The sequence below is a fragment of the Nerophis lumbriciformis genome, linkage group LG09 (genome assembly GCF_033978685.3).
Source record: "Nerophis lumbriciformis linkage group LG09, RoL_Nlum_v2.1, whole genome shotgun sequence".
NCBI lineage: Eukaryota > Metazoa > Chordata > Actinopteri > Syngnathiformes > Syngnathidae > Nerophis > Nerophis lumbriciformis.
In genome coordinates, this window is record NC_084556.2 from 12,747,252 (window position 1) to 12,765,896 (window position 18,645).

The window sequence follows — 18,645 nt, forward strand, 5'->3', positions numbered from 1 at the left end:
TTATACCATATAATATTCATTGTAATAATAAATAAAATCTGAAATAATAAATACAATTGGTGTTTTTTTCATGAATAATATATACATATATATGCATGCTGTGCAATAAATTATGACCATGTATTTGTTTTTAATCCTGAATCATTTTTTGTAGTGTTTTGGATGAGAATGACATTTTGATCATATAGACATTATGAAACAATAACAATATGAAGTAATGAATGATATAAAAAAAAAAACATAATTGGTGTATTTTCCTCATGTAAGAGATGCATATAAGAAATTAGGAAGTTTTTTTTGACACAAATTTATAAAACTGGATTTAAAAAATTTAGTATCAGTAGAGTACAACTACGTTTAATATAATACAGCTGCATTACATAATCTAATACGTACAATAAATGTGGTATATTTTCATAAATGACAATTCAATTGAAAGTGTAATTTAAAAATAATAATTAGTTTGGGTTAACTATGTCAAAAAAGTACTTAACACGTGTCATGTGAAAGGAAAGTTATGAAAGTTCTTACTGCCTTCTGTCTGGTTATCCCTGTTGAGATTGTACACCTACACAGAGAACATAAATCATCTTTAGACACAAAAAAACACAAGTCTAATAATGGATGCAACATTTATTTCCCCAGAAACACACCATTCTGAAGCTTTAAATTACACGTTCGCAACTAAACTCCAAAACTACTTAATTTTAACTCATAAAAAGCCTTAATGCACTCCCTGGGGTTTATATAAAATGGAGCCATTTATGAATGCCATTCATAAATGGCATTCATCTTTACTTCAGTTGCCATGGCGATTGAGAGGGTCTGGTGTACACCCCTCATTAAGACGCATCAAACTGCAGTGGTGATTGTAGTAGTAACTACACTGTATGCAATACATGAAGTCGTATTTTCTTACTTTATGAACTGTTCAGTGTAGGAACTGCAAGGGAGTTTCGACTGCTCTATCTCAATGTTTGTGTCATATAGGAACGCATTGGTAACCGTGGTGACGTACCGGCTCTCTCCCATCCATGGCCTCCATCCACAACCTGCGGTCTTCCTCTGACAGAGCCTGCATTGTGATCGTTCCCGGCCTTAAAACACCAAACAGATAGAAAAAAATAAGATTAAATGAATCTTATCCAGCTTGACTGGGAATTCTCCCACCAGGCCTCCAAAATCAGGGCGTCAGCTCCTCCATGTGTCAATGCGCTGTTATTACACTCTGTAGTTCCTTCCGGTGCACATTCTCACCTGTCCACGGCCTCCACGTCAAAGCAGAACCTTTTCTCAATGGAGTCTGTCTTCCTCCTGGTGCAGGACTTCAGGAAGAAGCTCTCCTCGTCGCCCTGAACAACAAAAGGACACAAAAAAAGCTCAATAAACAGGACATAACTACAACATTTTTAACAATCAAGGGCCACAAATTGAGTAACTCAGTGCTTTTCAACCTTTTTTGAGCCAAGGCACGGTTTTTTATTGAAAAATCCCGAGGCACACCACCAGCAGACAATGTTTAAAAATGAAACTCAGTAGCTTGTATTGACAATATAAAGTCATTCTCATCCTGATGCAATTGTTCGATATGACCATAACCATCACTAATTACTAATGCATGTTACTCTGCCGATCTCCAGACAGCAACAATGGATTATAATTATTGGTTTGCGAAAAATATATATATATTTTTTACAAATATCATTACTGATGAAAAGCGGTCCAGACCAATTAGGTGAAATTGCATCATTTCCCTCGGCACACCAGACAATATGTCACGGCGCAGTAGTGTGCCGCGGCACAGTGGTTGAAAAAGAATGGAGTAACTGACCCCTTTGATATTAGAACTCTAAAAAAAAGATATTTACTTCTGTAAAATGTTTAACTTCCACCTCAAAATGTATCCAAAGCACATTATTTTAGTGAGGGCGTGCCAATCTGTGGAAATCCCCTGTGGTATTGTATACGGTATTCACAAGTCAAGATAGCAATTAATAAAACATGTATATTTACTTTTACTCTACATAAAGCAGTTACTGTGTTGAAATACAAGCTAGTTTAAGTCATTACAGCACCATTTACTATACAAATACAACACACGTGCGAACACATTAAAATTAGCATTACATTTTAATGTATTTCATAGTAAGATTTTTATTCCCGAGTAGGGATTTTTAATACAGTGGAACTTACAAAACGAAATGTTCCCAAAGGAACTAATGAAAAGGACCCACTACATCTATGTATTTTTTGCTCCTGAAAATAAATCCGATTGTCATTTCCCATATCATCGGTTAGTTTTTGAGTATTGTGTAGATAACTGACTGTGCCTAAAACGCTAGACTCGACTTGAAATGCCCTCTTCTGGTGTGACGTCATCTACAGAACTGCAGCCCATTTCCCCAAATAGACAGTGTGGATAAAAACCATGTAAAACTATTATTTTCACCACTTAGTTGCATGTTTCTGTTGCACTGGTCGATGATTACTTAAAAACTGATATGGTTAACATTATGAGCAAAAAATAAACACAAAAATCGTCATTTCCGGTCTTCCTTGCTCTTCCATAGACTACACAGCTTGTGTTTCAGTATTTTCATTTTAAGGAAAACATCAGTAGAAGAGGACAAAAAAAGAATAGTCTCTTTTTTGCCGCAAGTTCTCAGTTTTTCTTTCCTCGTGGGTGTTTCTGATTTTTAGGATCGCATTTGGCTTGAATCCTTTAAATTTTCTCTATGTAAATTCCGACCAAAACCCTTCTGTGCGGCGTGGCTCAGATGTTCGAGCTGCCGTGCCAGCAACTTGAGGGTTTCTGGTTCAAATCCAGCTTCCGATATCTTTGTCACCGCCGTTGTGTCTTTGGGCAAGACACTTCACCCACCTTGCTCCTGATGGGTCGCGGTTAGCGCCTTCCATGGCAGCTTCTGCCATCAGTGTGTGAATGTGTGTGTGAATGGGTGAGTGCGACGTATAATGTAAAGCGCTTTGGGTATCGTGCAGGTATACTAAAGCGCAGTATTAATACAGAGCATTTACTTCTTCGAAGTCAGAATCATTTAAATGACTCCTGCAAATTACCTCTCACTTGGTCCGTCCCATTTTGCGTGAGTCAATTTGAAGAGAAAGGTCCATACTTTTTTCATATTGCCATCATTTAGAAACATATGCAGGCTGACCCCTTCTTTAGTTGTATTGCTAAGACCTGCAACAATGCATCTGGCAGACATATTTGATATTTTCAAAAATACTGCGCAAAAATATCGTCATTTGGGATGTAGTTGCTACCAAAACATACTACGCAATATAAAGTGAAGTGAAGTGAATTATATTTATATAGCGCTTTTCTCTAGTGACTCAAAGCGCTTTACATAGTGAAACCCAATATCTAAGTTACATTTTTAAACCAGTGTGGGTGGCACTGGGAGCAGGTGGGTAAAGTGTCTTGCCCAAGGACACAACAGCAGTGACTAGGATGGCGGAAGTGGGGATCGAACCTGGAACCCTGAAGTTGCTGGCACGGCCACTTTACCAACCGAGCTATACCGCCCCAATAAAATTGCCTCCATTCTTCTGTAGGTGACATAGGGAGGCTAATGCCCACATTTTGGAGCTAAAAGTGGGTGTTCCCAAATGTGCTGAAACTGGTTCGAAAACAAGATCTATAAAGTTGGATGGGAAGTAATGCTTTTTTGTCCAGGATGTTTATGTTCATTGCTGCATTTATCTTTCTCTCTATCCGTACTAGTCTCCCAGTTCTTGCCGCTGAAAACCATCCCCACAGCATGATGCTGCCACCACCATGCTTCACTGTAGGGATGGTATTGGCCTGGGGATGAGTGGTGCCTGGTTTCCTCCAAACATGACGCTTGGCATTCACGCCAAAGTGTTCAATCTTTGACTCACCAGACCAGAGAATTTCGTTTCTCTTGGTCTGAGACACTTTCAGGTGCATTTTGGCAATTTTTTTCCTAAGAAATTGCTTCTGTCTGGTCACTCTACCACACAGGCCTGATTGGTGGATTGTTGCAGAGATGGTTGTCCTTCTGGAAGGTTCTTCTCTCCACAGAAGAATGCTGTAGCTCTGACAGAGTGACCATCGAGTTCTTGGTCACCTCCCTGACGAGACTAAGATGAATACAACAATGTACAGAGACATTCTGGATGAAAACCCACGCTTCCTATCCAGTCTGATGGAGCTTGAGAGGTCTTGCAAAGAGAATGGGCGAAACTGCCCAAAGATAGGTGTGCCAATTTGTATTGGATAGTATCTAAAAATACTTGAAGCTGTAATTTCTGCTAGAGGTGCATCAACAAAGTATTGAGCAAAAGCTGTGAATACTTATGTACATGTAATATTTTTAGTTTTTGAGTTGTAATAAATTTGCTAAACTAAAAAAATAAATTTTCACATTGTCGTTATTGGGTATTGTCAGTAGAATTTCAAGCACAAAAATAAATGTATTCCATTTTGGAATAAGGCTGTAACATAACATGTGGAAAAAGTGAAGCACTGTGAATACTTTCTGGATGCGCTAAATAATGGAAGGACCAAAAAATGCGATACTGTCACCTAGTGGTGTTGAAAATGTATTAAAATCACAATAACCACACATTTTTAAATTAGCAAACAAGCTGATTGCCATGACAGACATTTTTAGATCTTCAATTTCTTTGGACACACTTTAACAGACCACACATCAGTGGAAATCCCTCTAAGCTGTCATCATGTTTTATAGTTAAATGCTTTGTAACAAAAACAAACAAACATGACAACCATCGCTGAAATAATACTGTACTATTCTTCCTTTGAGATGATCAAATTAAAAACTTGGTTTAATACCAACAAATTGTCTCTGAATTTAAAGAAGACCAAAATCATGCTCTTTAGCAATCGCAAAAGTAATAAACCCATCAGGATTGTTATTGATGATACACCAATAGAATATGTTCAACAAAATTAATTCTTAGGAGTGGTAATAGATAAAAATATCTCATGGAAGCCTCATATAAGTTGCCCGAGGACAAAAGTTGCTGAATGTGTTGGAATGATGAGGCGATCATGTCATTTATTGAACACCAATGGTCTGCTGTTATTGTATCATTCATTTATTATGTCATATTTAAACTATTGTGTTGAAGTCTGGGGAAATTGTTATAAATCCCATCTACAGCCTTTAAGGACATTAGGATTGTGTCCAATGTTCACTACAGACATCATTCAAATCCACTATTCATTGAGTTAAAGCAACTTAAACTGCACGATGTGATCAACTTTAAAACTGCTCAAATTATGTTTAGGGCATCCCAAAACTCTCTACCATCCAATATACAGAACCTATTCCAGGATAGAGATGCTCACCATAGTTACAGTTTAAGAGGAAACAACAAATTATATTTGCCTAAATTTAGAACAACTTTAAAATCAATGTGCATTTCAGTGCGTGGAGTCACTCTGTGGAACAACTTAGGGGACGAGTTAAAAACCTGTTCTAACATGATTCATTTTAAAAGACTGTTTAAAAAAGAAGTACTGAAGAAGTACGAGGAGGAAAGAGAGTGATGCTCTCAGCACAGAGCGATGGGAGAGAGGTGTATGTCAGAGAGTGTTTGGGCCTGTGTGTGTGTGTGTTTTGTCTCGTCTTGTCTTGTCTCATACTAACAGTGGTACTATTGTATTGTTAGTGTACAGGAGCTTTTCTTGTTTTTGTTTGTATAGTATTGTTCTTGTATTATATTGTTTATTTTAAATGTGGAATGAGTGAGAGGGGTTGGGATATTATAAGCATCTGCTTCATCCAACCCCTTTTCAAGCCTTGCATAAATGTCTCTGCCAAAATGTAAAAAAAAAATAAAAATAAAAAAAAAGTGTTGTATTGTGCAGGTTTGAAATAAATACTTCAAACTCAAACTCAAACATACTAGTTGAGACTAAATCAACAGTCAGCCTCACTTGCTTTAAGCCACATTTAAATTTTTTATGCAACAATTTAAAAAAACCCATCCAAACTGGATTTAGAAGGTAGTCCACCACATTATCCTGCTTGTTTTTCTGATGTTTCCCCAGATTGTTAGTCAGCGATCAGGCCTGAACATGCATCAGCTGTGTCTCGTCCGGTGCGTGGGCGAAAACCGACCGCAGTTTGGAGTCACGCTGCTCAAGCACACACTGTACAGCATTCATGTGATTTTAAGGCGGCTAGTTTAGATGAGATCGCCTTTTCATGGGTCTTTACAGGTATGAGTGGGCACCATATGAGGCGGATCTTGACATTTTACTGCGGGTGATTCAACACTTGGAATTGTTTCCTTTGTTACTCACCATTTTCCCCCCCGATTTGGGGTCAAAGAGAACCATAGTGACCCGCTTTGGCTCCCGATGGTACGTGCAGTAGTACTTCACCCAGCTTGACACAAATGAACCTGCAGGTGAAATCAGGTAGCAGTAAAAACATGAACTGTCCATCATAACATTTTAGGCTAAAGAGTCTATCCATGCCAGTAATGCCTCCAATGACCCTTGACCCTGCATAAATATGTATTTCCAATTATGTAATATAAATATTGTATAAATAATGGTTCAATTAGATCTACAACATGAATTCTGACCACAACTGTGTGTGTGTATTGAAACATACGCTTCTCCTGCACAAAGAGGTATCCCTCCATGGTGTGTTGGCTAACGCTCTTGTGTTCATGAGGATTCTCCTTCATCTTCCCCATTAGACTCTCCACCTCAGATCTCGTGCTCTCAAAACGATTCCTCGTCTGTCAGATGCAAAAGAGAGGGGTTTGGGGAAATAAATAGCAAATATAAAAAAGTGTTCCAATTATATCGTAAGGTATACTTATGGCAAAAAAAAGAAAAAGGGGAAGAACATTAAAAAAAATGTAAAAAAGAAAACAAGGAGTTTAAGAAAAAATGCCAAAATTATACTGAATAGTCATATTCTAATTGTGTGGTGTACAAATAATGAAGAAAAAAAAAATAAAAAGAGAAAAACAAAAAAGACATTTCTGATTCTTTTATGTCCACTACAAATCCAGTGGAACCTCGATTTACAAACCTTTAGATCCCAACTGCGTCTGTGTGCGAACAATGTCTGTGCGTACGCTGTCATTTTGATGACGACACCGCTGCCTGGGATATTTCCTGTCATTTTTGGGTGGCCACTTCTCAGTGCTTCAGCATGTGTTTCTTTTCTCGACATTCATCAAGTTGTTTTTCTATTTTGCTTACTCGATATGGGTTCAATAAAGCCAACAAACAGAGGTTAAAGGAGGAGGGAATTGCTGTGGACTTAAACTTAGAGAGGAGAGGGAACCCACACAGACTCCCTCTGCCCCCCCAAGGCCCTTTTTTTGCCTGCCCTCCCTTCTCTACATCATGACGACACGTCACTGTATGCATGCATGCATGCATACATACATACAGTGAGTGCATCAAATACGGCCGAAGAATTACATTTTGAATAGTTAAAATTATGTTTTATAGTAAGTTTATGTGCTGGATTATGTTTAAACTCTATTAAACTTATTATGGTTTATTTTGTAGCGTTTATTATGGTTTATTTTGTATAACGTCAGAGCAACTCAATTGCAAATACTGCCATTAAACAGGCAAACAAATCCCAGTAATTACTTAACCCCTGGCAAAGTAATAACATATGGCAAATTAGAAAAAAAAAAAAAAAAGAAACTCTTCAATTGTTCCCTCATCATACATGCCATTTAAGACATGAGCCAAAATAAATCAAAAGAAAAAAATAGATTTAAGACAATGAGGCTCAGTTTCTCTACATGCATGTGTGTCCTTACGTTTTGTATGCTGATGGTGAGGTCCGTCTTGAAGTGGTTGAAATCCTTGGCCAGCTCGTAGCCGTGGTGATAGTAAGTGAAGAGGCCCTGGAGGAAGGCCAGCAGCTGAGGGAACGAAACGCATCCATTAACTTGATGCATCATGTACCGTAAATGCCGGACTATACGCTACTTTTTTCCTACAACTTGAACCCTGCCTGCGGCTTATAAAACGGAGTGGCTAATCTATGGATTTTTCTTTGCTGCTGGCTATAATAAAAATAATTGTTTTATAATTAGTCTTATTGTTGGTGCTATGGCGCCATCTTTTGGACACGTTTGCTCACTGCAGGTCCTTGCATTTACAGGCAGCGCTTGTTTTTTTTTTATCAACCAAAGTGTCTTCAGTCTTCTAGTCATCCATAGTGTTTCTTCTCTTATAAATTCTTCATTTATCACTCCAAGCAACGTTTGTAAGTTGTACAGTATAACTTAAAACAGTTTATATTTACTAAACCGCCCCATGTGTGATGTCTGTAGGAGTGTTTTCATGCATATGTGTACGCAATGTCATGATGCTAGCGTCTTTAGCATTAGCTAATATAATAACACATTTCCGAGTGTCTGCGTCAGTATTATTAACTTACAATGGCATTGTTTTTGTATCGTTTCAGTTTTAAAATGTCCTCAATAAACTCAACAAGACGTGACTGTTTAGCTGATTGGAGAGCTATCTTCTGCAGCTAGTGGGTCCATGACGATGACTTAGGGCTGGGCGATACGGCCTTTACACGATATATATCTTGATATTTTGCCTTAGCCTTGAATGAACACTTGATGCATATAATCACAGCAGTATGATGATTCTATGTGTCTACATTAAAACATTCTTCTTCATACTGCATTAAAAGTTAAAGTTAAAGTACCAATGATTGTCACACACACACACACACACTAGGTGTGGCGAAATTAACCTCTGCATTTGACCCATTACCCTTGATCACCCCCTGAGAGGTGAGGGGAGCAGTGGGCAGCAGCGGTGGCCGCGCCCGGGAATCATTTTTGGTGATTTAACCCCCAATTCCAACCCTTGATACTGAGTGCCAAGCAGGGAGGTAATGGGTCCCATTTTTATAGTCTTTGGTATGACTCGGCCGGGGTTTGAACTCACAACCTACCGATCTCAGGGCGGACACTCTAACCACGAGGCCACTGAGTAGGTAAATATATGCTACTTTTAAACTTTCATGCAGAGAAGGAAATCACAACTAAAAAAAAATCACTATTTTTTTCATACGGTGTTGATCTGGAAATGTTTGCCTCGGCATTTTGATGGTGTGGGCGTGTGGCACCGAATGGAGATGTTGACATGCGGAGTAAGCACTGTTCATTCTCTAGCAGGTGACTTTTCAAATGATGCTACATATTAGCAGTAATGCTACTTTTTATAGCAACGCTTTCGCCCCACACTTGACAAATTACGGTTGTCTGTTCAACATATTCCCACTTGAAGCCAAACCACCGCCAGACGATGGACCCCCTGCTGTTTTTTGGGGGAATTAAATATTCCTTCATTTGTTACCAGATTCGCACCTTCTTTCTCTCGTATTACCGCTCACACGGCTACGCTAGCATCACAGCTAACGTTAGCCATGCTGCTACCTCTTTGTATACGTATGTGACAGTATGTGACGTGTGTAGAAGCTGCGCTTGCTGTCTGTGAGAAGGAGAGACAGGAAAAAGCGAGGAGAGCCTGTAGTGTAATGCCAGCAGCTAAAAGCAACTGTGTGAGAACGCATACTCGAATATCACGATATAGTCATTTTCTATATCGCACAAAGACAAACCCGCGATACATCGCGTATATCGATATATCGCCCAGCCCTACGATGACTTATGTTTTGTTTGATCATCGTTTTACTGCCGTGTTACAGACACCGTTTGGAAACAATTAAGGTATGTAAATAAACATTTAAAAAACCTTACTGTGTAAATAACTCATTTCGCAACGTATATATCTGTGGCTTACATTCCGGTGCGGCTAATACCGTATTTTTCAGACTATAAGTCGCAGTTTTTTTCATAGTTTGGCCGGGCTCCAGTGCGATTTATATATGTTTTTTTCCTTCTTTATTATGCATTTTCGGCAGGTGCAACTTATACTCCGAAAAATACGGTACATGGAGAAATAACTTCCATCCATCCATCCATTTTCTACCGCTTATTCCCTTCGGGGTCGCGTGGGGAGCTGGAGCCTATCTCAGCTACAATCGGGCGGAAGGCGGAGTCACCCTGGACAAGTCGCCACCTCATCGCAGGGCCAACACAGATTAACTTCCATCCATCCATTTTCTACCGCTTGTCCCTTTCGGGGTCGCGGGAGCCTATCTCAGCTGCATTCGGGCGGAAGGCGGTGTACACTCTGGACAAGTCGCCACCTCATCATAGGGCCAACACAGATAGACAGACAACATTCACACTCACATTCACACACTAGGGCCAAGTTTAGTGTTACCAATCAACCTATCCCCAGGTGCATGTCAATAGAGGTGGGAGGAAGCCGGAGTACCCGGAGGGAACCCACACAGTCACGGGGAAAACATGCAAACTCCACACAGAAAGATCCCGAGCCCGGGATTGAACTCAGGACCTTCGTACTGTGAGGCAGACGCACTAACCCCTCTTCCACCCTGCTGCCGAGAAATAACGTTTTCTTCTAAAATGTAGTGTGTGCGGCTTATATCCCTTTGCACGCTATAGTCGGGAAAATACTGTACCTTATTCAATGTCCAGTTTACTGTACTATTTTAAAGTTAGGACGCACCTCATCATGCTAGTGCGGGGGTCGGCAACCCGCGGCTCTAGAGCCGCATGCGGCTCTTTAGCGCCGCCCTGGTGGCTCTCTGGAGCTTTTTCAAAAATGTATGAAAAATGGAAAAAGATGAGGGCAAAAAAATATATTTTTTGTGTTAATATGGTTTCTGTAGGAGGAAAAACATGAGACAAACCTCCCTAATTGTTATAAAGCACACTGTTTATATTAAATATGCTTCACTGATTCGAGTATTTGGGGAGCGCCGTTTTGTCCTACTAATTTTGGCGGTCCATGAACTCACCTTAGTTTGTTTACATGTATAACTTTCTCCGACTTTCTAGGACGTGTTTTATGCCACATTCTTTTTCTTTCTCATTTTGTCCACCACACTTTTAATGTTGTGCGTGAATGCACAAAGGTGAGTTTTGTTGATGTTATTGACTTGTGTGGAGTGCTAATCGGGCATATTTGGTCAATGCATGACTGCAAACTAATCGACGCTAACATGTTATTTAGGCTAGCTATATGTACATATTGCATCATTATGCCTCATTTGTAGCTATATTTGAGGTCATTTAGTTTCCTTTAAGTCCTCTTAATTCAATGTATATCTCATGACACACTATCTGTATGTAATATGGCTTTTAATTTTTTGTGGCTCCAGACAGATTTGTTTTTGTATTTTTAGTCCAATATAGCTCTTTCAACATTTTGGGTTGCCGACCCCTGTGCTAGTGAATAAAAAAGTGTTTAAACATTTGACTAGTAGAGTAATACAAAAAAGTATAATGTGTGTACATACAGTAAACCTTTGACTAGTGCAGTTATAATACAAAAATAATATTGTGTAACTAGTACAGTGATAATATAAAAAGAGTATTCTTACCGGCTCCACAAAGTCAAACATCTTTCTCTCTTGGACCTCCTGCACTTTAAAGACATATTCCAGAGAGACTTCATAGAAATGCTGCCTGACATTATCCACCTGGTTGTCTGCCTGTAAAAGGCAAAAAATATTAGGACATTTGGAAATATCGTCTACCTTGCGATGTCTTACCTCATGCAGGTGTGACTCTTTCTTCTTCGCTGAAAGGCTCAAGTGCTTCTCTAGTACCGCGCAATACTTCTCTGTCTCTTTGTCGTACTTCTTCCTGGCTTCCTAAAACGGCAAGAAAGCAAACTTTCTAACTTTCTAACATGAGGCAACCACACCTGTTGCAAACTTTTTCTTATTTTAGTTTAATGGTGGGTTGCAGCCATGACTGAAAAGGTGCATACCGCCACCTACTGTACAGGAGTATATAGCATGGGTTTACTGCGAACTATTGAGGTCCATGTGCTAGGGCAGGGGTGTTAAACTAATTTTAGCTCAGGGGCCACATGGAAGAAAATATGTGCACACGCAGGCCGAACTATTAAAATCATGGCATTAAAACAAAAAAAATAAAGACAACTTCAGATTGTTTTCTTTGGCCAAAAATAGAACAAACACATTCTAAAAATATTGCAATAGAAATATAGGAAAAAAAATACCGGCAGCAGTAAAGTAAAGATTAGAGATATGTCCAATAATGGCTTTTTTACCGATATCCGATATTGTCCAACTCTTAATTACCGATATCAACCAATACCGATATATACAGTCGTGGAATTAACACATTATTATGCATAATTTTGTTGTGATGCCCCACTGGATGCACTAAACAATGTAACAAGGTTTTGAAAAATAAATCAACTCAAGTTATGGGAAAAAAATGCCAACATGGCACTGCCATATTTATTATTGAAGTCACAAAGTGGGGGAGGGGGGTTATATTGTAGCGTCGCGGAAGAGTTAGTACAGCAAGGGATTCTGGGTATTTGTTCTGTTGTGTTTATGTTGTGTTACGGTGCGGATGTTCTCCCGAAATGTGTTTGTCATTCTTGTTGGGTGTGGGTTCACAGTGTGGCGCATATTTGTAACAGTGTTAAAGTTGCTTATACGGCCACCCTCAGTGTGACCTGTATGGCTGTTGACCAAGTATGCCTTGCATTAATTCATGATGAGAACAGCCGGTAGATATAATGTGACTCGGACGGCACACACGCAAAGGAAATGCCTTTAAGGTTTATTGGCACTCTGTACCTCTCCCTATTTCCGTGTACACAGCGGCGTTTTAAAACGTCATACATTTTACTTTTAGAAACCGATACCGATAATTTCCGATATTACATTTTAAAGCATTTAACGGCCGATATTATTGGACATCTCTAGTAAAGATCCATGAAGGAAAGAAGAAAGTGAATGAATGTTTATAACTGAATCAATTTACATATGCATAAAAATGTGTTTTCTTTTGTATTATTGTTTTTAATGAATTAAGTAACGTTTATGACAACCTTTTTCCAAAACACAATATAGAATGTAAGATATAACAAGATAATGCATACATTTATCATTTGTTTTCAAAACAGTTACAAAAACGTGGGACCCCAAAAATGTACTGTGGGACCCCATTTTTATGACTTGATGGGGTCCCTGGGACCCCATTTTGAAAATTCCCAGCACCAACACTGATGGAGTATTGGTGCCTGCAAAACAGCAGCAGGTGGCTGTGGCCTACGGGCTGGTTCTAATACTAATCAAATATCATCCCGGGGGCCATAGATCATTCATTTGCGGGCCTTGACTTTGACACACAGGTGCTAGGGGGTGAGAGGATTGATACAAATATTGATACCAAAGGTAGTATTGGTACCGCATTGATACTAGTGTGAAGAGACCGATATTTTTCTTTTTTATATATTTACAGTCGTAAAGGGATTCATGTGGCCCCATTTCTGGATGGATCTCCCATGACAGGAAGGTGGGGGGTTATTCATTCTTCAATGCAGTCTGTTCAAATGATGGAAAGTGTCAATCTACATAGCAATTGTGATAAAACCAATTTTTAGATATTCAGCACTCTACTGCCATCTGGCGTCTAAAGCAGATAGTGCAACTCCTCAATTTGTCATATATATATAGTGCAACCCCCCAATTTGTCACGTTTCATGTGTCAGTCAGGTAAACTGCGACAAATGGGGCCATATAAATTCCCTTCCTAGAGTATGATTATTCTTACAAAAATCTGTGTTTTGTGCACCTATTAAAAATTACCATGAAGATAAAAAGTTAACACTAATTTCATTTAAATGCACAATTAACATGCACTTGTCATAATGACTCACTACATTTAAAAAAAGTTAAAAACTCACCTGTTTAAACAAGCTTGTATTACTCTTTCAACTGTTTTTTTTTTTTTGTTGGTGTAAAAAGTATTTGAGTTTTGATAAAAAGCTCCATATAAATTGTATACATTTTATTATTACTATGGTTCAGCATGTAAGAGAGTATGAGAGATGTGTCTTTGTACAATAGTTTGTATCTACTTTCTGTTGAGCTGTATAAAAAACATAATGTTAAATAAACCAACATTTGCATAAAGCAAACAAATTGTCCAGTCCAATGTTGATAGTATTAAAAACTCGAAAATGACCTCTCTAAGGTACACTTATCAAAGATAAAAACACTCTGTCCGCAATTAATTATAATTTATTACAAGCTAACTGTGGAAAAAATAAATTATTTTGTGATTCAACACTGCAATCGTTTGACAGCCCTAATATCTACATATTGTTATAAGTCAAAAGTCATGTACATAAGTCATTGCACACAGGTGGGCAAAAATCCAATTGATTTGAATGAAAGCCAATAGTTTTTGTTTAGTTATTTCACACTGTATTTTACCCCAAAAACATGTAATAAGAGTAAGTAATTGTTTTATTTTGGTTATTTATGTTTCTTATATTGTTGTACTTATTCATAGATGAATTGTCCACAAATAATTTTGGGTATAAAAAACTTTTTGCAAAATCACAAAATATTTGAGTGATCCTAAAAATGTTGCCAAAACTGGCTAGGATTTACTTGGTATTGGATCGATACCAAAATGTGCAGTATCGCTCACACATACCACGTGTGAAGTACGGTGGCCTTTTAGGGACAAAAGGGCACTTGATTAAGCACTCTGCCATTAGTACCTAATAAGGTATTTTAACTAGTCTGTCGAATGCGCTTCTAAGACAGTATCGATTACAATATTAGCATTCTAAAGCTGGGCTCTATTATGTGCAGGTGTACCTAATGTTATGGCCAGACAGTTTAGTTAATAAAAGCTCTCGTGAGGAAGAGCATAACATACATATGGATGGGCTGCTAACTGATTTACTGCAGTGAGTTCCTCAAGAGAGCGCAGCTGCCTGTTAAATAACGGACTGTTACATGAAATGACAGGTGCATGTTAAAGCGTACAGAAACCGGAATGCAAAAAAAATAAGAAATCATCCGCTCTAAAAAAAAATTGAGCACACCACCCCCTATATTTCAGCAGTTATTTGATTACATCTTCTCAAGGGTATATACTATAGAAATGAAACCCCAACATGCTGTGAATTAGTCAGTGTACAGCAGGGGTGCTCATTACGTCGATCGCGAGCTACCGGTCGATCTCGGAGGGTGTGTCAGTCGATCACCAGCCAGCCATTAAAAAAATAGTCCTAAAAATGAGCGATCATAAATCTTCACTATGACGTCACTTTCGTCACTTGATTGACATTCACGGCACCCGAGGGTCTTCTGAGATGACGCTGGCTGCTGCCAGCTCATTAAAATGACCGACTGGAAGGCGAGAAACACTTTATTTCAACAGACTCTGGCGCCGTACCTGTCGTCAAAACTCCAAAGACCGACTGCACAGTTGCACAATAAAAGCGCTACTTCATCCTGCCTGCGCTACCAAAATAAGAGTCTCAGAAAGCTGGCGTGCACAAGCTAGCAAGCTACGGAGTTTGCCGACAATGTATTTCTTGTAAAGTGTATACAAAGGAGTACGGAAGCTGGACAAATAAAATGCCAAAAACCAACCACTTTCATGTGGTATTGGACAGAAAGGAGGACTTTTTTTCTCCTCCATTCGAAAATGCGGACCTTATCAGGACTACTGTCTGATTCCAATCAATGCAAGTCATCACAATCAGGTAATACACCAACTTATATTCTTGTCTTCATGAAAGAAAGGAATCTATATGTGTTAAACATGCTTGTATTATCTCTAAACACTTTTAACTTATTAACAATATTAACTATATGTGTTAAACATGCTTGTATTATCTTTAAACACCTTTAACTTATTAACAATATTAACTATATGTGTTAAACATGCTTGTATTATCATTAAACACCTTTAATTTATTAACAATATTAACTCATTCTTGTATTATCATTAAACACCTTTAATTTATTAACAATATTAACTATATGTGTTAAACATGCTTGCATTATCACTAAACATCTTTAACTTATTAACAATATTAACTATGTGTTAAACATGTTTGCATTATCTTTAAACACCTTTAACTTAACAATATTAACTATATGTGTTAAACATGCTTGTATTATCATTAATCACCTTTAACTTGTTAACAATATTAACTATATGTATTAAACAAACTTGTATTTTCATTAAACACCTTTAATTTATTAATATTAACTATATGTGTTAAACATGCTTGTATTATCATTAAACACCTTTAACTTGTTAACAAAAACATATGTTTCATAAATAAGTAAATATAAATTATATATATGAATGCGGTAGATCCCCACGGCTTGATCAATTGAAAAGTAGCTCGCCTGCAGAAAAAGTGTGAGCACCCCTGGTGTACAGCTTACAGAAATAATAAAAGCTGGCTCAGTTAAAAACAAAAGTTACTGTCATATACAGTATTATTGGCTAAGGGAATAAAAATTGTTTTAAATTGCAGATCAAGCCAAGTCAAAGCCATTAAACGATGCCTTGTAAGTTAAAGTACCGATGATTGTCTCACACACACACTAGGTGTGGTGAGATTATCCTCTGCATTTGACCCATCACCCTCACCCCCTGGGAGGTGAGGGGAGCAGTGAGCAGCAGCGGTGGCCACGCCCGGGAATCATTTTTGGTGATTTAACCCCCAATTGTAACCCTTGATGCTGAGTGCCAAGCAGGGAGGTAATGGGTCCCATTTTTATAGTCTTTGGTATGACTCGGCCGGGGTTTAATGGACATAGGTATTTTCCCGAGCGAACATCAATAGACAACAGCTGGAGACTGCATTAAGGATGACAAACGACTCACTAAGACTCTTTCCGCTATAGAAATAATCCTATAGAGCAGGGGTGTCCAAACCTTTTCCACTGGGGGTCGCACACAGAAAAAGCGAAGCATGCAGGGACAATTTTGATATTGTTTTATTCTAAAGACGAATACAATATGTAGATTTTTTTTTGTACCTTTAGGTACAGAATCATAAAAATGTTAAAAATAAGTCATATATTATTAGTATTTTTATTTTTATTTTTTATTCAATGCTTAAATCTCTAGATCTACTTTAGGTCTATCCGTTTGTATAAAGTAGTTTTAAAAAATATAAACATTTTATGCCTTTTTGTCATAAACCCTGTTTTTTTTCCTGCAAAAACTCTTTTACATATTTTGAGCAATGACAGTTTTAAAGAAAAAAACAGTCTGCATGGCAGCTTTGTGTTATTAGAGTCAACATTGCAACTTTTTCCTGATTACATTCGCCTGTTTGCTTTTCTATTCCACTTTATTATGTTATTTGTTTTCTTTATAGAATTTCTAGAATGTGCTGCACGCTATGAAAACATTAGCTGTTGGCCGTAAATGGCCCACGGGCCACACTTTGGACACCCCTGATATAGACAGAAAAGCAGGCAAATCCATGTATGCTATGAATAAAAAGTTCCACATCGAATTATTCCCTTATTGATTCATGAAACATAAAGGGATTGATTTTGAGGTGTTTCCAAAACCAGCCAGCAGGGGGCAATGTCTTCTTAGACTGCCTTCAATAGTGGGCTGACTAAACAATGGAAGGATAAATAGAACCATGGACCTTGTAATACTTGGAGTTATTTGATAAGTTGATTGGCAACACTAAATTGGCCTTAGTGTGTGAGTCTATCTGTGTTGGCCCTGCGATGAGGTGGCGACTTGTCCAGCGTGTACCCCGCCTACCGCCCGAATGCAACTGAGATAGGCTCCAGAGACCCCCCGTGACCCCAAAAGGGACAAGCGGTAGAAAATGGATGGATGGATGGATGGTTTGATTGTTAGAGATTTTGGGGAGAAAATATGCTTTAAATATATATTTGCGTTTTCTTAAAGGACTGCAGTGTTAAAGGGAAACTGTACTTTTTGGGGAGAATGTTGCCTATCATTCACAATCCTCATGTAAGACAAGAACACATGTTTTTCTTTTTTCTTTTTTTTTTTAAATGTAAATAAACTTTAGCAAAAGTCAGCTAACAATGGAGTCCCTCAGAGTTGCTCTATTCAACCACCATCAAGGTTTTATAAACATGCTGAAAGTATATACAGTATGTAATGTAGTAACAGGCACATTCATAATAACATTCATATTTTCATAATTTGATCATTTTAATCACACGGCAATGGATTGACTTCCAGAACACATTACAACGTTCACTATTCTCTTCAACAACAATAACAACACTACTAATCATGTAGACTTCATGAGAGACATCAAAGACTACTTTGGGACAACCGATGACCCAAACTTTATGTTTTTTGAGCCTGACTACAAGGAGGGTGAGCTACAAGTTTTAGAAGCTGTGTAATAAACAGATCCAGCTCTAGTCAAACACTAAGCATCAAGTAGCCGTATTGCCAAGTACTAAACAAGATATACAAACTACAAACATAATAAAACAATCACTTACTGTACAATGTCTGCTCTCAAAGAGATGCCAACTGATGGGATGTTCATATCTTCCCTTTTAGATGAAGAATTAATCATAATCCTCACCATGGGTTATAAAAAGGTGCGCTTTTTGTCTTTCTCGCCACCTCCGGGTCTAAATTGAATGTCAAAGTTGACCAATTTCTCCGTTTATGTCCACAACCTTCTATTATCCAGGTGAGATGCATGAT

The 18,645-nt window shown here is 38.2% G+C and overlaps 1 protein-coding gene across 2 annotated transcripts in view; it reads right to left on the reverse strand.

Annotated features, from left to right (window-relative positions):
* The window catches only part of LOC133607690 (rho GTPase-activating protein 26-like), a 155,675-nt gene that overhangs the window by 56,031 nt on the left and 80,999 nt on the right, over positions 1–18,645 (reverse strand). For both annotated transcript variants that reach the window (XM_061962562.2, XM_061962561.2), the window contains exons 6-13: positions 11,667–11,768; positions 11,496–11,606; positions 7,816–7,920; positions 6,636–6,765; positions 6,320–6,420; positions 1,258–1,352; positions 1,019–1,097; positions 532–568 (exon numbers count right to left, since the gene is read on the reverse strand). In XM_061962562.2, the coding sequence (XP_061818546.1) occupies positions 532–568; positions 1,019–1,097; positions 1,258–1,352; positions 6,320–6,420; positions 6,636–6,765; positions 7,816–7,920; positions 11,496–11,606; positions 11,667–11,768 (760 nt within the window). The remainder of the gene's footprint in view (positions 1–531; positions 569–1,018; positions 1,098–1,257; positions 1,353–6,319; positions 6,421–6,635; positions 6,766–7,815; positions 7,921–11,495; positions 11,607–11,666; positions 11,769–18,645) is intronic.